General features: G+C 44.2%; 1 protein-coding gene across 2 annotated transcripts in view; it reads left to right on the top strand.

Annotated features, from left to right (window-relative positions):
* Positions 1-2,348: 2,348 nt before the first annotated feature.
* The window catches only part of LOC113654172 (potassium/sodium hyperpolarization-activated cyclic nucleotide-gated channel 1), a 108,144-nt gene continuing 90,492 nt past the window's right edge, over positions 2,349-20,000 (top strand). For both annotated transcript variants that reach the window (XM_027164182.2, XM_027164262.2), the window contains exons 1-2: positions 2,349-2,959; positions 16,447-16,870. In XM_027164182.2, the coding sequence (XP_027019983.1) occupies positions 2,607-2,959; positions 16,447-16,870 (777 nt within the window). In that variant the 5' untranslated portion in view covers positions 2,349-2,606. The remainder of the gene's footprint in view (positions 2,960-16,446; positions 16,871-20,000) is intronic.

Genomic DNA, 20,000 nt, shown 5'->3' with positions numbered 1-20,000 from the left:
GGACTGGCATGGATTTCATCAGCAGGTAATCTGCACCAACGTTTCTCCTCTTTGCCCACCGCTGGCACACCGCTGCCCCTCACACTCACGCTCACACTCACGTGACTTCACTAATCGCTTCTCCTAAAAAACAAGAGCCAGCTGCTTTACACGGGCCGTCGTATCATACGTCCGTGTTCTGTTCTGGCCGCACAGGAAACAGATTTACCGCAACCTCAAACGCTGTCTGTGGGATTAGTTTTGGTGTCAAATGTTGAAATGTTGAATGTTGAATGTTGCTGTGGTATAAGAGGAATAAACCACTCAGGAACATCCTGTTCTAGTAAAATAATCATCTTCAGCACGATCAAATTCGCTCGGCTTCATCACTCGTCATTCATGAGGTTTTTTTCTTGACCTTATTTACCCCACAGGTTTACACTTATACATTCATTCGGTGACTCGGAGTGGTTTTTAAAGCTAACACCTAATTTCTCACAAGGCTTCACTTTTCTTCCTGTAATTCCGAGGTGGCTTTTAATGCTGACTAGCGGATCATTAAGAGAGAGATGATAATTATAGCTGTTCCAAATGACACATAGATCTGTGCACCACTTATCTCTAGATGATGGTTTGAGAGGAGGAAATATAAAGTGCTAAGTGCAGAATGAAAAAAGATCAAATGGTAATGATTAAAGTCAGCATGTGTTTTATTAGAAAACTTCACAAAGTTTAAAACACAGAGCGACAAAAAAAAAACCCCAACTCAAAACTGATAACACTGTGTATCTACCTGACTATCTGGATGTGTCCGTCACCATCACCATCTTACCAGGAACAAGTCCTGTATCTGCACCGAGATCTGGATGGAGATCTGGATGGAGATCTGGATGGAGATCTGGAAAAAAAATGTACATGGAGATATGGATAGAAATCTGGATGGAAATCTGCATGGAGATCTGGATGGAGCTATGGATGGAGATATGGATGGAGAACTGGACGAATATATGGCTGGAGATCTGGAAAAAAATGTACATGGAGATCTGGATAGAAATCTGGATGGAGAACTGGGCAGAGATCTGCATGGAGATTTGGACAGAAATGTAGATGAATAACTGCATGGTGATCTGGATGAAGATCTGGATGAAGATCTGGGAAAAAATGTACATGAAGATCTGTATAGAAATCTGGATGGAGATCTGCATGGAGATCTGGATGGAGATATGGATGGAGAACTGGACGAAGATATGGATGGAGATCTGGAAAAAAATGTACATGAAGATCTGGATATAAATCTGGATGGAGATCTGCATGGAGATCTGGATGGAGAACTGGACAGAGATATGGATGAAGATCTGGATAGAAATCTGGATGGAGATCTGCATGGAGAAATGGATGGAGATATGGATGCAGAACTGGACGGAGATATGGATGGAGATTACATTATGATTACAGCAGTAGGTACAGTGAGAACTATTTAGATTTTTTTTTTTTTGCATATGTTTATATGTAAAAGTGTCCAATCACAGCAGGAGAACAGGACAAAGACGAGCAGAAATGAGCTCCGGATCAGACTCAACATCATCTGCAAATAGCGCTGAAGAAGAAAGTCTTATTCTAAATAAAGCTCTGATGGTAATCCTACATGATGTACAATTTCAGCCTTTTAATCTGAACTCTAATAACTATATGCAATAAACCTAGGCGTTATTAAGTAGATCACTTTCCAGAACAGGAAGAACCCAACGTGTGATCTGGAGATTATTATCTCTCCATAATCCGATTACACTGTCACTAATTCACTTCTGTCTTCAACACGTCAGTCACCGGAGGACACGTGAGGAGCAGCGACTTCATTCATGAAGAAAACACTAAACATTCTGATTAAACACTCACTGTGAAGAAATGTGTTAGAAACAAAATAAACTCAGGGCACATAACAAACAAACAAACAAACAAACAAACAAACAAACAAACAAACAAATACGCTTTTTAGTCGATTGTTTCTTTTTTATTATATTTGTTTTAATTGTATATATCTTTTATATTCAAAAATATTTTGTTTCGATCGCTCTGCAATTGATCGATTGATTAGTTAATTGATTGATTGACTGGTTGATTAGTTAATTGATTGATTGAATAATTTATTGATTTATTGTTTACGAATCGAACGAGTGTCGTGTATATTTAATTGTTTTATTCTTTTGTTGCTGATGTTTGTTTTGTACCTAAATATCTGTCGTTGCAGGTGAATTGAAATAATGAAATAATGACGTGGTTTCCGTTAGAGGGCGCCACAGAAAGAGAGGGGGGGGTGGAGGGGGGAGAGGGTGTGTGTGTGTGTGTGTGTGTGTGTGTGTGTGTGTGAGAGAGAGAGAGAGACAGAGAGAGAGAGAGAGAGAGAGAGAGAGAGATCCTCTGCCCGGTTTCAGCAGTAGCGCGGTGTCAGTGCGCGTGCTGCCCGAACGGCAAAAGGAGCCGCGCGAGCCGAAGCACATCAAATGAACCGAGAGGGAGCTTCCGGCGGGGCTCCTTTCCGCGCGCGCTCCACCTCTCCGTGATTACAGGACGATAAAAAACAAATTAACAAAAACAAACTAATCAGCGCGCACCCGCTTCAAGACGTCATGGAGGACAAGACGAGCTCGAGGGACGAGAGAGCGGACGCGGGGAATTCGGTGCAGAGGCGAGACTCGGCGAAGAAAAGCGGTGGAGGAGGTGGTGTGAGTCCCAGCGCGTCCAAAGAGCACGGCAACTCGGTGAGCGCGGGCACGGAGGAGGCTGCAGTGGGGCTGTGCGACGATTCCGAGAGCCGACAGCAGCAGTACAGCTTCATGCAGCGGCAGATCGGCGCGATGCTGCAGCCCGGAGTGAACAAGTTCTCACTGCGGATGTTCGGCAGCCAGAAAGCCGTGGAGAAGGAGCAGGAGCGCGTGCAGACCGCCGGCTACTGGATCATCCATCCGTACAGCGACTTCAGGTAAGATAAACGTGGACGTGGGAGGCGCTTTAACGCTCACCAAACTCCCCATTATGCTTTAACACTTTCATGTAGGCACGTGCATATACATATATATATATATACATACACGCACAGACACATAGACGTAAAGATACATACCGTGTGTCATTTATCACACGCAGACACACACGATCGTAAACACTAGCGCGCGCGCGCATTCACGCATTCACGCACGCAAGCGCGCGCTCACAGTCCTCCTCTATGCGCATCATCCATGCAGTGCGCGCTCGGTTCAGCCAGTGATGCCCTTGTCGTGAAGGTGAACTCAGCGCGAGCGCTAGAGCGACCGTGAGCAGGTGGAGACGTGGATGCATGGTGGGGGTTTTGTGTTTTGGGGACAAAGCACGAGCTCAGCTCAATCTCTTCTTTAGTCTGCAGTAAACCGAACCAAACCACACCAAAGCGACCCAACCGGAGAGAGAGGGAGGGAAACATGATGAAACAAGAGCTCGCGAGCACTCTACCGTGCAGCAAAACGCGCGTGTATTACCGTCACTCACATACCCCCCCTCCCCTCCCCCCCTCCACCGGTGTGAAATGAACACATGCAGTGTTGAGTTTAACACCTACGTGAACACCTCCAGTGCGCAGGGCTACATATACAGTGGTTATTGTTCACCTGCACCAGCGCACAGGGGGCATTAAAGGTGTAGTTCAGCTCGTGTGCTTTCCTTTACACCAGATTTAAATAAGGTGTAAAGTGTTCAGTGTTTCCTGCTTCGGCCAAGATTTTCACTGGAGTGACAAGGCTGATGTAGCTAACACAAAAAGTCACCACACACACACACACACACACACACACACACACACACACACACACACACACACACACACACACACACACTACACAAACCATCAGTGAAGACATGACTGGAGGCCATTTTGTACAACATAAAGCAACACTTAAGTAAAAATTTTCTCAATTCTTTGACCATTTGCACATAAAAAATGATGCAGTAAAGAAGCAACAAATCAAAGCTACTGACTAGAATCTGATCGTTTTGTACTGACGGCGTGACGTTTCTTTACTTCCCCGTTTCCCACTTTAGATCCTACCCGCAGTTATTTCCTCTTTACTGTTTGACATTCCCATCTTATTTCTTCATTATTTTAAACGTGTAAAAGACAATTTAACGAGAACATGTAGGCGGTACATTGTAGGGATTTGCTAATACTTTAATAATCTAATATAAGATAGAATGAATGGTTTTAACCTTTGATAAATATGGGTTTTACTCGTTACCTTTAAAAGCTGCATACAGCTACAAGTATCTCATCAGAGTTGGTAGAATAAAGCACACACGCTAGCGTGAATAAAAGCTAAGTTAGAATCAAAAATGCTAATAAATATTGGGTGAGTTACGAGGCTAATTTTGTTAGCGTGTAATAGACGTCTGTGTCAGTGGGAATTGTCGTCGACGTCGTTTTTTTCAAAGGAAAAGATTTTGTTTTGTTGCTAAGTAACAGATGGTTTAGTCAGAGGCTCCAGGGCAACACTGATGTTTGGGGTAACTGGGACACTGTGTACGTTTCATTTCTCACTTCATACTGCCCCTTTAATTGAACTCTAGAAGTGTTCTGTCTGGATTTGTGCCACGTGCCAAGTGTAACACAGTGACCTGAAGCATGCAAGGTAACGTCCACGCATTCCACTGTACCGAGCCTTAAGTAGTTCCCTTAAGCTAGATGAATGCTCTGTGTGTGTGTGTGTGTGTGTGTGTGTGTGTGTGTGTGTGTGTGTGTGTGTGTGTGTGTGTGTGTGTGTGTGTGTGTCTGTGTTTGTCTGTGTGTCTGTGTGTGTGTCTGTGTGTGTATGTCTGTGTGTGTGTGTGTGTGTGTGTGTGTGTGAGTGTCTGTGTGTGTCTGTCTGTGGGTGTGAGTGTGTGTTTGTGTGTGTCTGTGAGTGTGTGTGTGTGTGACTGTGTGACTGTGAGTGTGTGTGAGTGTGTGTGTGTGTGTGAGTATGTGTGAGTGTGTGAATGTGTGTGTGTGTGTGTGTGTGTGTGTGTGAGTGTGTGTGAGTGTGTGTGTGTATAATGTTCAGCATGCTGAATGATCAGCTGCAGTTTTTAACTAAACTGTGTTAATTGAAGCGTTAGTGTTGAGTGTACAGTATGCATTCTACAGTGCAGAATAAACACTAAGTGATTTACTGTCCTCACTATTGAGACACTGATGTGGGTTTAAAGCTCAGTGAAGAATTACCACCTTGGGGCTAAATTACAGTCTAAACTCTTAGTTTCCTAGCACAGAATTAACACATCCAGTGTTAGTGAGTACAGAAAGTGTTGATTTAACTGCCACAGTATTTAATTCTGTACTAAATGAATGCTGAAGTCTCAAAGAGTCACGTTTGTTTGTACTATTGTACTAACACACAGGTTAAAAAGTGTTAAGTGTAGTGTCAGTGTTTACTGTGAGGAAGTAAAGATCGGTGTTGATGTGCCATGTAGAATTAACACTTTAGTGTAGTGTCAGTGTTTACTGTGAGGAAGTAAAGATCGGTGTTGATGTGCCATGTAGAATTAACACTTTAGTGTAGTGTCAGTGTTTACTGTGATGAACTGAAGATCGGTGTTGATGTACAGTAGAATTAACACTTTAGTGTAGTGTCAGTGTTTACTGTGATGAAGTGAAGATCGGTGTTGATGTACAGTAGAATTAACACTTTAGTGTAGTGTCAGTGTTTACTGTGATGAAGTGAAGATCGGTCTTGATGTACAGTAGAATTAACACTTCATGTAGTGTCAGTGTTTACTGTGATGAAGTGAAGATCGGTGTTGATGTACAGTAGAATTAACACTTCACTGTAGTGTCAGTGTTTATTGTGATGAACTGAAGATCGGTGTTGATGTGCCATGTAGAATTAACACTTTAGTGTAGTGTCAGTGTTTACTGTGATGAAGTGAAGATCGGTGTTGATGTACAGTAGAATTAACACTTCACTGTAGTGTCAGTGTTTACTGTGATGAACTGAAGATCTGTGTTGATGTACAGTAGAATTAACACTTTAGTGTAGTGTCAGTGTTTACTGTGATGAAGTGAAGATCGGTGTTGATGTACACTAGAATTAACACTTTAGTGTAGTGTCAGTGTTTACTGTGATGAACTGAAGATCGGTGTTGATGTACAGTAGAATTAACACTTTAGTGTAGTGTCAGTGTTTACTGTGATGAAGTGAAGATCGGTGTTGATGTACACTAGAATTAACACTTCAGTGTAGTGTCAGTGTTTTAAATTGTTTTCAGCTAAATCCCAATATTGAAGTGTAGAATTAACATTTTACTCTAGGACCAGTGTTTAATGTTATAAATTATAGCTCACCTTTGGTGTTAACAGTGTAGAATTAACACTGTATGTGTAAACAGTGTTTGATGAGATAAGTCTCAGTATTGAGGACAAGTCAAAATATACACATGGAATTAACTCAGTGTTGAATCCTTGATCCTAGGAATATGCTGACTTTTTCAACACCGCAGCATATTTAGTGTGTTAATTGCACTAACCCTACCCCCCCCACCCCCACCCCCGCCAAAGCAGTGTTAGTTTTCTTCAGGATCGGCATAGTCAGGAGCTGACCGGTTAAATCAAGTGTTTATGAATAGAAGTAGAAATTGTTCCAGTGTGCAGTGAACTTGCTTGCACCTGTGTGTGTGTGTGTGTGTGTGTGTGTGTGTGTGTGTGTTTGTGTGTGAGTGAGACATATGGCTGTCTGTGCAGGGTCTCGCCCTCTGAGACAAGGTGAGTTTAGATTAGTGATATAACCTGAGACAGGATGAGCTTAACGCTGTTGCTAACACCGTGATGTAACACAACCTTCCTATGATATACATATCACAATCCCGCTTAGTGATGCTCCGTCTGTCTGTCAGCTTGTTTTGTATTTCTTCTGGACACTGAGATAATAACCAGGAGGCGTTGCTACGTCAGCAGTCGTAGAAGTCCACAGAATTTCCGAGCGTCGCTACGGAAATGATGCTAATGAGTGGACGTCTCACGATGCGTTCACAATAGCAGCGATTTAATGGCTGCACGTCTCCGGATTATGAAGTTGTCTTTCATGTCATGTTCTTATTACTGGTTGCCATATTAGCACCACTTGTTAACAGTGCTGCAGCTAGCTCGAAAGTTCAGCTAGAAATTAAACGTTTAGTATTTTGTATGATACAAACAAAGGCATTTTATTCGGTTTTATGTAACAGCGTTTGTCGCGCGGCTAGGTTCGTCAGGACGAGGGTTCGTAATACCTTCACATCGTTCCTTCTCGGGTGACTCTCTTTCGCTCGAGCTTTCAACGCTCCCTTTCATCTCACCTACAAACGAGCTTAACAACAAAAGAGACACGGAGCGAGAGAGCGAGGGAGCTAACGATGCTGTCATCACCAGGCAGCGCTGCCAGCCAACGTTATCTTCCTCTATCACGATGCTGTACGCTACAGAGTCCGTCGTGCAGATTAGCATGACCTTATCCGTACCGAGCCGTTCATAGTACACTAATAATACCTGGGGTGGGGAAATGAGGGGGGGCAAATACATTGTGCAGCCCAACAGATGGCCTGTGAACTGATCTGTATGTCCGGTACCTCAGGGCTGAGTGAGGTCATTATATAGAACAGGTATCATTACTACTTTATAGCACTAATCGGCCTCGTCATTAACATTTATTCATACATTTTATAAACACAGAAAATAAGCAAACTGTAAGCATCAGTGTATAAAATGATGTAAGATTTGTCACTACAGACATTCTGCACATATTTTGGACAGTACTGTACGTGTAAGTGACCTAATGTGTTAGAGGTTTATTATAGATGTATTAATACAGACATTGTGGGAAGTTTAGTTTAGTAAGTTTGTGTATTTAGTGTTTTTCAGGAAGGTTTGTCTGCATACCAAAAGTCTTCAGTCTGAATTATAAAAAAAACAAGCTCCAGGTTGTAAAGTGCACGTCGACGCAAACTAAACGTTCTGCTGTCAAGCTTTATGTTCTTCAGGAAGCAATTAAGGAAGCTTTCTATCAAACCGGGATATTTTTATGCCTCATATTTCAGCCAAAACACCGTAAAGTTCTTCTACCAGCCATAATTTCAGATTTTATGCTGCTTTGTTGCTCCCTGCTGAATCAGAACTGCAGCATCAGCAGCTTCGGGCTCCAGCGTGACGTCATGCTTTAGTTTGTTCAGTGAAAAAAACACCACGTTGTGCAGTTACAGGAAAATAATCACCGACACGCTGATGGGATGAAGCGGATTACTGACGCGTTACTACCTTGAAAGTGATTTATTCTCCTGACGATTACAAATTCTTATATGTTTATATAATATTAAGAATCTGGTATTATCAATTAATTAATTAATTAATTAATTAATTCATTCATTCATTCTCTACCGCTTATCCGAACTTCTCGGGTCACGGGGAGCCTGTGCCTATCTCAGGCGTCATCGGGCATCGAGGCAGGATACACCCTGGACGGAGTGCCAACCCATCACAGGGCACACACACTCTCATTCACTCACACACTACGGACAATTTTCCAGAGATGCCAATCAACCTACCATGCATGTCTTTGGACCGGGGGAGGAAACCGGAGTACCCGGAGGAAACCCCCGAGGCACGGGGAGAACATACAAACTCCACACACGCAAGGCGGAGGCAGGAATCGAACCCCCGACCCTGGAGGTGTGAGGCGAACGTGCTAACCACTAAGCCACCGTGCACCCTATATAATTAATTAATTGATTGATTGATTGATTGATTGCTTAAAGTATTTCCAGTTATTGTTAATAGAATACACTGTACTGTTAAAGTTGACGTTAAAGTCTTATTCGCAGCTGTTACAATGTGATGCTGGAGACTCCTTTCCATACACAGGTCCCTGTCGCTATAGAAACGATAACTTCACGGTAAGTATATCGGCGATGTGCGGCTGTGCTACAGTCCGAGCTGCTGTTGTATAAAACTAATTCACAGAGATATTGAGTGAAGGACTAATGACCCGAGTGAGCACATGTTCTTCCTGTGAGGTTTTCAATCACCAAAGGAAACGCGATCCCACGATGCCGTCCCGCTTAACATGCAGCCGCTTTAAAGATTAATGAACGCTCCGTAAGATTCATTCTTCATCGTCCGCTGAGTTGGAATTCTGTCATATTTCCGCCACGATGTGGTTCTGTCGCTTGCTTTTTCTTTTTCCTCGGCTGTCGTTCATAACGGCGAGACGGGGAAGCTGAAACCGAGGGATTCTGACACCTCGTTATTTATGCCGTAGATTCGCGTGCGTTTGAGCGAGACGTTTGTGCTCTTCAAGGGTAAATAGCGTCGTGTTTCTGTCGTGTGGAAAAACCACGATGGCGATTTACCCGATTGCTCGTCCTGTGAAAAAAATCCTGTCCAGAATTCGAATGATTACTCCAGCTATGACTAGCGTCTGACGTTAGCTTGTCTCGCTCTGCAAGCGTAGAAGTGAAGCTAGTTGCTAACGACGATTTAGCACGTGGAGTAACAAGCACATTACACAACATCTTCAGCTGTGATTAAATGAAATGAAAGGTGTGTGTTCATGTAGAAGTGTAGCCTATAGCTCTGAGATCAGATTAGCCGAGTTAGCTAATCAGATGTAGACGTGTAGCCTATAGCTCTGAGATCAGATTAGCCGAGTTAGCTAATCCGATGTAGAAGTGTAGCCTATAGCTCTGAGATCAGATTAGCTGAGTTAGCTAATCCGATGTAGAAGTGTAGCCTATAGCTCTGAGATCAGATTAGCCGAGTTAGCTAATCCGATGTAGAAGTGTAGCTTATAGCTCTGAGATCAGATTAGCCGAGTTAGCTAATCCGATGTAGAAGTGTAGCCTATAGCTCTGAGATCAGATTAGCCGAGTTAGCTAATCCGATGTAGAAGTGTAGCTTATAGCTCTGAGATCAGATTAGCCGAGTTAGCTAATCCGATGTAGAAGTGTAGCCTATAGCTCTGAGATCAGATTAGCCGAGTTAGCTAATCCGATGTAGAAGTGTAGTCTATAGCTCTGAGATCAGATTAGCCGAGTTAGCTAATCAGATGTAGAAGTGTAGCCTATAGCTCTGAGATCAGATTAGCCGAGTTAGCTAATCTGATGTAGAAGTGTAGTCTATAGCTCTGAGATCAGATTAGCCGAGTTAGCTAATCAGATGTAGAAGTGTAGCCTATAGCTCTGAGATCAGATTAGCCGAGTTAGCTAATCCGATGTAGAAGTGTAGTCTATAGCTCTGAGATCAGATTAGCCGAGTTAGCTAATCAGATGTAGAAGTGTAGCCTATAGCTCTGAGATCAGATTAGCCGAGTTAGCTAATCCGATGTAGAAGTGTAGCCTATAGCTCTGAGATCAGATTAGCCGAGTTAGCTAATCCGATGTAGAAGTGTAGCCTATAGCTCTGAGATCAGATTAGCCGAGTTGGCTAATCCGATGTAGAAGTGTAGTCTATAGCTCTGAGATCAGATTAGCCGAGTTAGCTAATCCGATGTAGAAGTGTAGCTTATAGCTCTGAGATCAGATTAGCCGAGTTAGCTAATCCGATGTAGAAGTGTAGCCTATAGCTCTGAGATCAGATTAGCCGAGTTAGCTCACTGTACTCGCTCCGTACACTCAACACTCTGATCTCTGATCTTGTGGAATGACAGTTAGCAGAAGATGCTAACGTGTTAGCTGAGTTAGCATTGTAGCTCAGTGTAAAGATTCATGACGACTCTTCACAAACATTTGGGTTTATAATGTTTTATAATGAAAGAGATTTACTTTATGAATTATTGATGTGATTCTCGGTGGAAACTTTCAGGTTAGACGTTTTGTCTCGTGATAGACAGAAGGATTTATCAGTTTATCTGATATCTGACCATCTCACATTCAGTCTCGGCCTCATAAATAAATCAGCTGGTTACAGGTGAAAAAAAGAAGCAGGATTTATATTAAAGCTCCTCTTTCTCCTTTTATTTCTCCTCCTTCGCTTCCTTCTACTCCTCCTTCTGCTCCTCTTTGTCATTTTTCCTCCTCTACGAACTATTCTTCTTCCTCCTCCTCCTCCTCTTCCTCTTTGTCCTCCTCATTTTGCATATAATTTTGCTCCTCCTTCTCATCTTCCTCTTCTACATACAATTCCTCTTTCTCCTCCTCCTCCTCCTCCTTCTCCTCTTTATGCTCATCCTCATTTTTGTCATTCTCTTCTTCTTTCCTAATCTTCCGTCTCCTCATCTTACTTTTTGTCCTCTTTCTCATCATCTTCCTCCTCCTCCTATCCTCCTTCTCATCCTCCTTCTGTTCCTTTTTCTCCACCTCCTCTTCCTCCTTCTCTCATCATCTTCCTCCTTCTCTCATCATCATCATCATCTTTATCATCAGACAGCATTCGATTTCTAAACCAAGTTTAAAGTCTATTTTTAAAGGCTGCAACTTCTCCTTGCATTATTGATGCTTTTTGGTCTAGCTCTCTCTCTCTCTCTCTCTCTCTCTCTCTCTCTCTCTCTCTCTCTCTCTCTCTCTCTCCTATTTTCCACCCCGGCTTCAGAGACATGTCCTATAGTCTGATGAAGGTCCTTGTTGAATGCGTCTCACTTTTTCCAGAATGATGCCCTCTGGTGCTTTTTAATTAGTCTAGCTGTGTTTTTCCAGCTGCAGTGCGGAGCGCAGGTTTAAATTCAGTAACACACCGTGATGTTTGCGAACACACCTGGACAAACCAGGACACACCAGGACACACAAGAACACACCAGAACACATCAGGACACACCAGAACACACCAGGACACACCTGGACACACCAGAACACACCAGGACACACCAGGACACACCAGGACACACCAGAACACACCAGGACACACCAGGACACACCAGGACTCACCAAAACACACCAGGACGCTCCAGGACACACCAGGACACTCCAGGACACACCAGAACACACCAGGACACACCAGAACACACCAGGACACACCAGAACACACCAGGACACACAGGACTCACCAAAACACACCAGGACACACCAGGACACACAGGACTCACCAAAACACACCAGGACACACCAGAACACACCAGGACACACCAGGACACACCAGGACACACCAGGACACACCAGAACACACCAGAACACACCAGGACACACCTGGACACACCAGAACACACCAGGACACACCAGGACTCACCAGGACACACCAAAACACACCAGGACGCTCCAGGACACACCAGAACACACCAGGACACACCAGGACACACCAGGACTCACCAAAACACACCAGGACGCTCCAGGACACACCAGAACACACCAGGACACACCTGGACAAACCAGGACTCACCAGGACTCACCAAAACACACCAGAACACACCAGAACACACCAGGACACACCAGGACACACCAGGACACACCAGAACACACCAGGACTCACCAGAACACATAAGGACACACCAGGACACACCAGGACACACCAGAACACACCAGGACACACCAGGACACACCAGGACACACCAGAACACATAAGGACACACCAGGACACACCAGGACACACCAGGACACACCAGAACACATAAGGACACACCAGGACACACCAGGACAATCAAATACACACAAATTCATGATTACACCAGATATCCAGTCTGTTTGTACTGTTGTACAAATCATTCTCATGTTGAATTGTTATTTCTGAGGTCTGGACCATGATGGTACAGTAGGAGGAAGCTGCTTGGCTTTTTTCTAACAGTGGCTCTGACTGTAGCTCAGCTGAACATCACAGCTTCTTATGAACACACTTTGTTCTGATATGTTTTGGGTTTGCAGATGTTTATTTAACATTTATGGAAGGAGTCTCCAGTGTCAAAGTTTGTTATTACAGGTCTGTTGTACATACGGACACAAAGAACCCGAAGCCGAAGCCGGGCACCGTGTTGACGTTTCACGTGCCTGCATCAGATACGGAGACACAACAGGGATGGTGAGAGACACGATGACCCAAGAGACGTCTGCGTCTCTCCATGTGACCTTCGCTGCTCTCTGAAACCCACCTCTGAGGCAGATGGTCCCAAACGTGCTCGTGGTCCCACTGTCTGAAAACCACCAGCCTTCAATTACACCATCATCACGGCTATAGTTCCCGAGCTCTATTAAAACAGAACGCATGTTAAAGCCTTTACACGCTTCAGCGACGCCGACATGCAACTGGAGCCGAGCGCCTGAGCACGACACGCCGCTAACACCCATAAGAGTAGCTGAGGTGGATATTATTCAGAAGCAGGATGCACGGTTCAGGACGAAGGATGCACAATTATCAGAAACATGATCGGGAGATATTTATAAAGCAAGTCCCCGACGCTTGGGTTGCTCGGAGCAGATCTGTTACGGGGGCACCGCTGGGCTGTTCAGCACCAGATACCAGTCTTGAAAGCATCTATTTTCGTATAGACGAATGCTGTTATCAGTGACTGAGACATTTCCATGCGGCTTTTAGCTTTAGCCTGACACATTAACATGGCTATCGAGTGCGTGTGTATGAGAAAGGGAATGCAGAAGAGTGTGTAGGAGGCTAAAAAAAATCAATATTTATTTGCATAAGAGAGCATGCGAGTGTGTAGAGTGTACTTTGCATAACTGACTGCTCTTTGTGTGTGTGTGTGTGTGTGTGTGTGTGTGTGTGTGTTTATCTTTGTGTATACTGTACATGTTTGCTTGAACTACAAAGCTGGAGTCAGGTTTCATTCTTTTACCATCTGTGAACTTCCTGTATGGAACGGTGTATATTGTTTATAGTGTGTGTGTGTGTGTGTTTGTGTGTGTGTCTGTGTCTCACACGTCGTACACTTGTGTCTCACACGTTGTACGCGTCTGTGTCTCACACGTCGTATGCGTCTGTGTCTCACACGTCGTACACTTGTGTCTCACACGGCGTACGCGTCTGTGTCTCACACGGCGTACGCATCTGTGTCTCACACGTCGTACGCGTCTGTGTCTCACAGGTCGTACACGTCTGTGTCTCACACGTCGTACACGTCTGTCTCTCACACGTCTGTCTCTCACACATCGTACACATCTGTGTCTCACACGTCGTACACGTCTGTGTCTCACACGTCGTACACGTCTGTGTCTCACACGTCGTACGCGTCTGTCTCACACGTCGTACGTGTCTGTGTCTCACACGTCGTACGTGTCTGTGTCTCACACGTCGTACGCGTCTGTCTCACACGTCGTACGTGTCTGTGTCTCACACGTCGTACGTGTCTGTGTCTCACACGTCGTACGTGTCTGTGTCTCACACGTCGTACACGTCTGTGTCTCACACGTCGTACACGTCTGTCTCTCACACGTCGTACACGTCTGTCTCTCACACGTCGTACACGTCTGTCTCTCACACGTCGTACACGTCTGTCTCTCACACGTCGTACACGTCTGTCTCTCACACGTCGTACACGTCTGTGTCTCACACGTCGTACACTTCTGGAAAAAAACAACAGTCTCTTTATCGCTTGTTAGTGTGTATGTAGGGTTAAAAATTCAGCAACCAGCTACATGAGGGAAAACACACACATACACACACATACACACACACACACACACACACACACACACATATACTACACACACACACACACACACACACACACACACTCACAAATTATATGTGAATAATTTTACACATATATTCATCAGAGTGTCGTTGAGTGGAATTGTCCGGAGGTCGCTGTACCGTCCAGGCTGCTCAGCTCGTCCCAGGTGCAAGCGAAGGTTAATAAAAGAGCAGCGGGTGAAAATAGAAGCTTTCGGACATTTTGTGTTTTGATCGGCGTCTCGGATCCGGCTGTCAGAAATCAGAGAGGGCGAGAGACGACAGACGAGAGACGGGGAGAGATGAGGTGGGGTTTTTTATAGAACTGTCACTCACAGGGAGAGCTGGAAACTCCGAGCCGTTCTGTTCGTCGCTCAGCCATATAACAGTGTGATCAAAGCTACATGCTAACTAGCCGCAGGAGGACGTAATGCAGTCAGCGTAGGGAGCATCTGACTAGACGTAAATGAGACGAGTGTCGGACGGCTCGTCGACGGTGTTTCACTATTTTCTCAGAAATGATTCACTAAAATAAAAAGATTGAATCTACGTGTAAAAAAAAGCGCATTCTGACATTTATTTTCTAGCTAGCCGATGACCAGCCAAACTAGTTAGCTACCTAACAGCACATCGGAAAACAGGTTGTCTATAAAAAATTGTCAGTATTTACAGTAATATTTTTACTTGAAGCAAAACTGGTTGATTTAATGAAAGCTGTCATTTAAAACCAGATCATTCACTCACACTGTTACGATCATTCATTCATCTTCTACCGCTTATCCGAACTTCTCGGGTCACGGGGAGCCTGTGCCTATCTCAGGCGTCATCGGGCATCGAGGCAGGATACACCCTGGACGGAGTGCCAACCCATCACAGGGCACACACACACTCTCATTCACTCACACACACACACACACACTACGGACAATTTTCCAGAGATGCCAATCAACCTACCATGCATGTCTTTGGACCGGGGGAGGAAACCGGAGTACCCGGAGGAAACCCCCGAGGCACGGGGAGAACATGCAAACTCCACACACACGAGGTGGAGGTGGGAATCGAATCCCCAACCCTGGAGGTGTGAGGCGAACGTGCTAACCGCTAAGCCACCGTGCCCCCCCCCCCCCCATTACGTTCATGCTAACTGCAATTTCCGCCGGTGAATTTCTGCTCAAATGCAAATGTAAATATTTCACAGTGATAGTATGAAGGTGTTGTTTCTGCATCTAACTGTAATAAAGTTCTGTGTCTTCTGTAAACAATAATAACTAACAGGTGAGCTATGCTAAGTGTGAGAATTAGCTTCAGTGTAATCCAAAATGATTAAATTTGTGAAAAAATAAAAAATGAAATGGTCTGTAGAATGTTTGGTTGTTTAATTCCAGTTAATCCAGGTATCTGGTTAGCTAGCGTAGTTAAATTGATTCGCTAATTTAATCCAAAAATGAAGTTACTATGCTACGGAAGTTTAGCATGTAGCATGATAATGTAACAGGGTTTCACCGTGTTATTTCATCTGTGTATAAAAGGTATTATTAGTTATGTATATATTAAAAATATACAAAAGCAACAAAAACAACAACGATAATCCGGGAAACATGGATGCCTTTCTCGACACGCGTGTCGTCGATCTCTTCAGCAGCGTGAAGAAAACGCAAGCGTAAAGTGTCTGAAAAGCTGAGAATATTTGCATACCCTTATTAACCTCCCTGTGCCAAGTTTCTTTTCATTACAGAGCTTGGAAATCGTGATTAGCATGCTTGCTGAGAGTGTGTGTGTGTGTGTGTGTGTGTGTGTGTGTGTGTGTGTGTGTGTGTGTGTGTGTGTGTGTGTGTGTGTGTGTGTGTCTGAACCGAATCTCTGACCAGCTGCTATTTTCATCCCTCCGACAGGTTCTACTGGGACTTGATCATGCTCATCATGATGATGGGGAACCTAATCATCATTCCTGTGGGAATAACGTTCTTTTCCGAGCAGACCACCACAACCTGGCTGGTGTTCAACGTGGCCTCGGACACCATCTTCCTGGTGGATCTGGTCATGAATTTCCGCACGGGAATTGTCAACGAGGAGAGCTCGGAGATCATCCTGGACCCCAAGGTGATTAAGATGAACTACCTGAAGAGCTGGTTCGTGGTGGATTTTCTCTCCTCCATTCCCGTGGATTATATCTTTCTGATCGTGGAGAAGGGCTTCGACTCGGAGGTGTACAAGACGGCGCGGGCGCTGCGCATCGTCCGCTTCACCAAGATCCTCAGCCTGCTGCGTCTGCTCCGCCTCTCACGCCTCATCAGATACATCCACCAATGGGAGGAGGTAAGGCATTACACCGCCGGGGTATCCGTCGAATCAGAACGCGCGCTTCAAAAATAATTAGCATACACCAGTAATTAAATCTGCACTAAACAATAACAATTAAGAGACTTACATTAAGAACTTTTACACAATTAAGAGCTCACATCAGGCTAAATCCAAGCTAATTTAATAGGTTTACTTGGTTTAATCGATTCGTATTATAAATAACTAAGTATAATTTTTAATTCTGCCTAATTGTCTTCAGAGCTAACTTCACTAGGCAGATCTTTGGATTAGCCACAAAAACCCTAATGGAAGGATTTAGCTAATGGTAGATTGTTAGCTAGAAATACTTTTATAGCTTTAAAGCTTAACGTGTGTGTTTTGCTAGTTAGCTTGTTAGCACTATATTAATTTAGCTAGTTAAATTAATCAGCTTCCAGATGGTCACTTTTATATTTTTACCTACTTTAGCCGTTTTTAAATGAACAGAGCTCAGGATCTTTGGATACATTCTGTTCAGGACAAACTGCAGAATTTGTCCAAACCCCAGATGCTGTGTAGGTGCTCGCTGCATCCGAATAAGGGATTAGCAAAGAAAAGAAATCCTTCATTGAGATTAAACAGAACTACAAGCAGCAAGAGATTAATATTCTGAGCGTGACACGGGAGCGTCGGGGTAGATCTCAAAGTAACCTGCGTTCACCTCGTCTGATGAGACGAGAGACAAAGAAAAGAAAGACAGAGGAAAAGTTCATGCTCAAATACATGGCTGATTAAATGCTAGACAAATTCAAACATAGAAGCAGACACAAAACAGACGAAGACAAAGACGGAGACACAGAATACAGACATGAAATAGACACAGAGATACAGACATGAAATAGACACAGAACCAGACACAGAACCAGACACAGAACCAGACACAGAACCAGACACAGAACCAGACACAGAACCAGACACAGAAACTGACACAGAAACAGACACAGAAACAGACACAGAAACTGACACAGAAACAGACGCAAACAGAGACACAGAAACTGACACAGATGTAGAAAAAGACACAGAAACTGACACAGATGCAGACACAGAAACAGACACAGAACCAAACACAGACACAGAAACTGACGCAGAAACTGACGCAGAAACAGACACAGAAACTGACGCAGAAACTGACGCAGAAACTGACGCAGAAACAGACACAGAAACAGACGCAGAAACAGACACAGAAACAGACACAGAAACAGACACAGAAACTGACACAGAACCAGACACAGAACCAGACACAGAAACAGACACAGAAACAGACACAGAAACAGACACAGAAACAGACGCAAACAGAGACACAGAAACTGACACAGATGCAGAAAAAGACACAGAAACTGACACAGATGCAGACACAGAAACAGACACAGAACCAAACACAGACACAGAAACTGACGCAGAAACAGACACAGAAACTGACGCAGAAACAGACACAGAAACAGACACAGAAACTGACGCAGAAACAGACGCAGAAACAGACGCAGAAACTGACGCAGAAACTGACACAGATGCAGACACAGAAACAGACACAGAACCAAACACAGACACAGAAACTGACGCAGAAACTGACGCAGAAACAGACACAGAAACTGACGCAGAAACTGACGCAGAAACAGACACAGAAACTGACGCAGAAACAGACACAGAAACAGACACAGAAACAGACACAGAAACAGACGCAAACAGAGACACAGAAACTGACACAGATGCAGAAAAAGACACAGAAACTGACACAGATGCAGACACAGAAACAGACACAGAACCAAACACAGACACAGAAACTGACGCAGAAACTGACGCAGAAACAGACACAGAAACTGACGCAGAAACAGACACAGAAACAGAACCAAACAGAGACACAGAAACTGACACAGATGCAGAAAAAGACACAGAAACTGACGCAGAAACAGACACAGAAACAGACGCAGAAACTGACGCAGAAACAGACGCAGAAACTGACGCAGAAACTGACGCAGAAACTGACACAGATGCAGACACAGAAACAGACACAGAAACAGACACAGAAACTGACGCAGAAACAGACACAGAAACTGACGCAGAAACAGACACAGAAACAGACACAGAAACAGACACAGAAACTGACGCAGAAACTGACACAGATGCAGACACAGAAACAGACACAGAAACAGACACAGAAACAGACGCAGAAACAGACACAGAAACAGACACAGAAACAGACACAGAAACAGACACAGAAACAGACACAGAAACTGACGCAGAAACAGACACAGAAACAGACGCAGAAACTGACGCAGAAACAGACGCAGAAACTGACGCAGAAACTGACGCAGAAACTGACACAGATGCAGACACAGAAACAGACACAGAAACAGACACAGAAACAGACGCAGAAACAGACACAGAAACAGACGCAGAAACAGACGCAGAAACAGACACAGAAACTGACGCAGAAACAGACACAGAAACAGACGCAGAAACAGACGCAGAAACTGACGCAGAAACTGACGCAGAAACTGACGCAGAAACAGACGCAGAAACTGACGCAGAAACAGACACAGAAACTGACGCAGAAACTGACGCAGAAACAGACGCAGAAACTGACGCAGAAACTGACACAGAAACAGACGCAAACAGAGACACAGAAACTGACACAGATGCAGACACAGAACCAAACACAGACACAGAACCAAACACAGACACAGAAACAGACACAGAACCAAACACAGACACAGAACCAAACACAGACACAGAACCAAACACAGACACAGAACCAAACACAGACACAGAAACAGACACAGAACCAAATATAGAAACAGAAACAGACACAGAACCAGACACAGACACAGAACCAAACACAGACACAGACACAGAACCAAACACAGACACAGAACCAGACACAGAAACAGACACAGAAACAGACACAGAACCAAACACAGACACAGAACCAAATACAGACACATACACAGAAACAGACACAGAACCAAACACAGACACAAAAACAGACACAGAACCAAACACAGACACAGAACCAAACACAGACACAGAACCAAACACAGAACCAAACACAGACACAGAACCAAACACAGACACAGAAACAGACACAGAACCAAACACAGACACAGAA

Source organism: Tachysurus fulvidraco, chromosome 21 (assembly GCF_022655615.1).
Source record: "Tachysurus fulvidraco isolate hzauxx_2018 chromosome 21, HZAU_PFXX_2.0, whole genome shotgun sequence".
Taxonomy (NCBI): domain Eukaryota; kingdom Metazoa; phylum Chordata; class Actinopteri; order Siluriformes; family Bagridae; genus Tachysurus; species Tachysurus fulvidraco.
The sequence above is the reverse complement of the archived record's forward strand: the minus strand, read 5'-3'. Positions and strand labels throughout refer to the sequence as shown.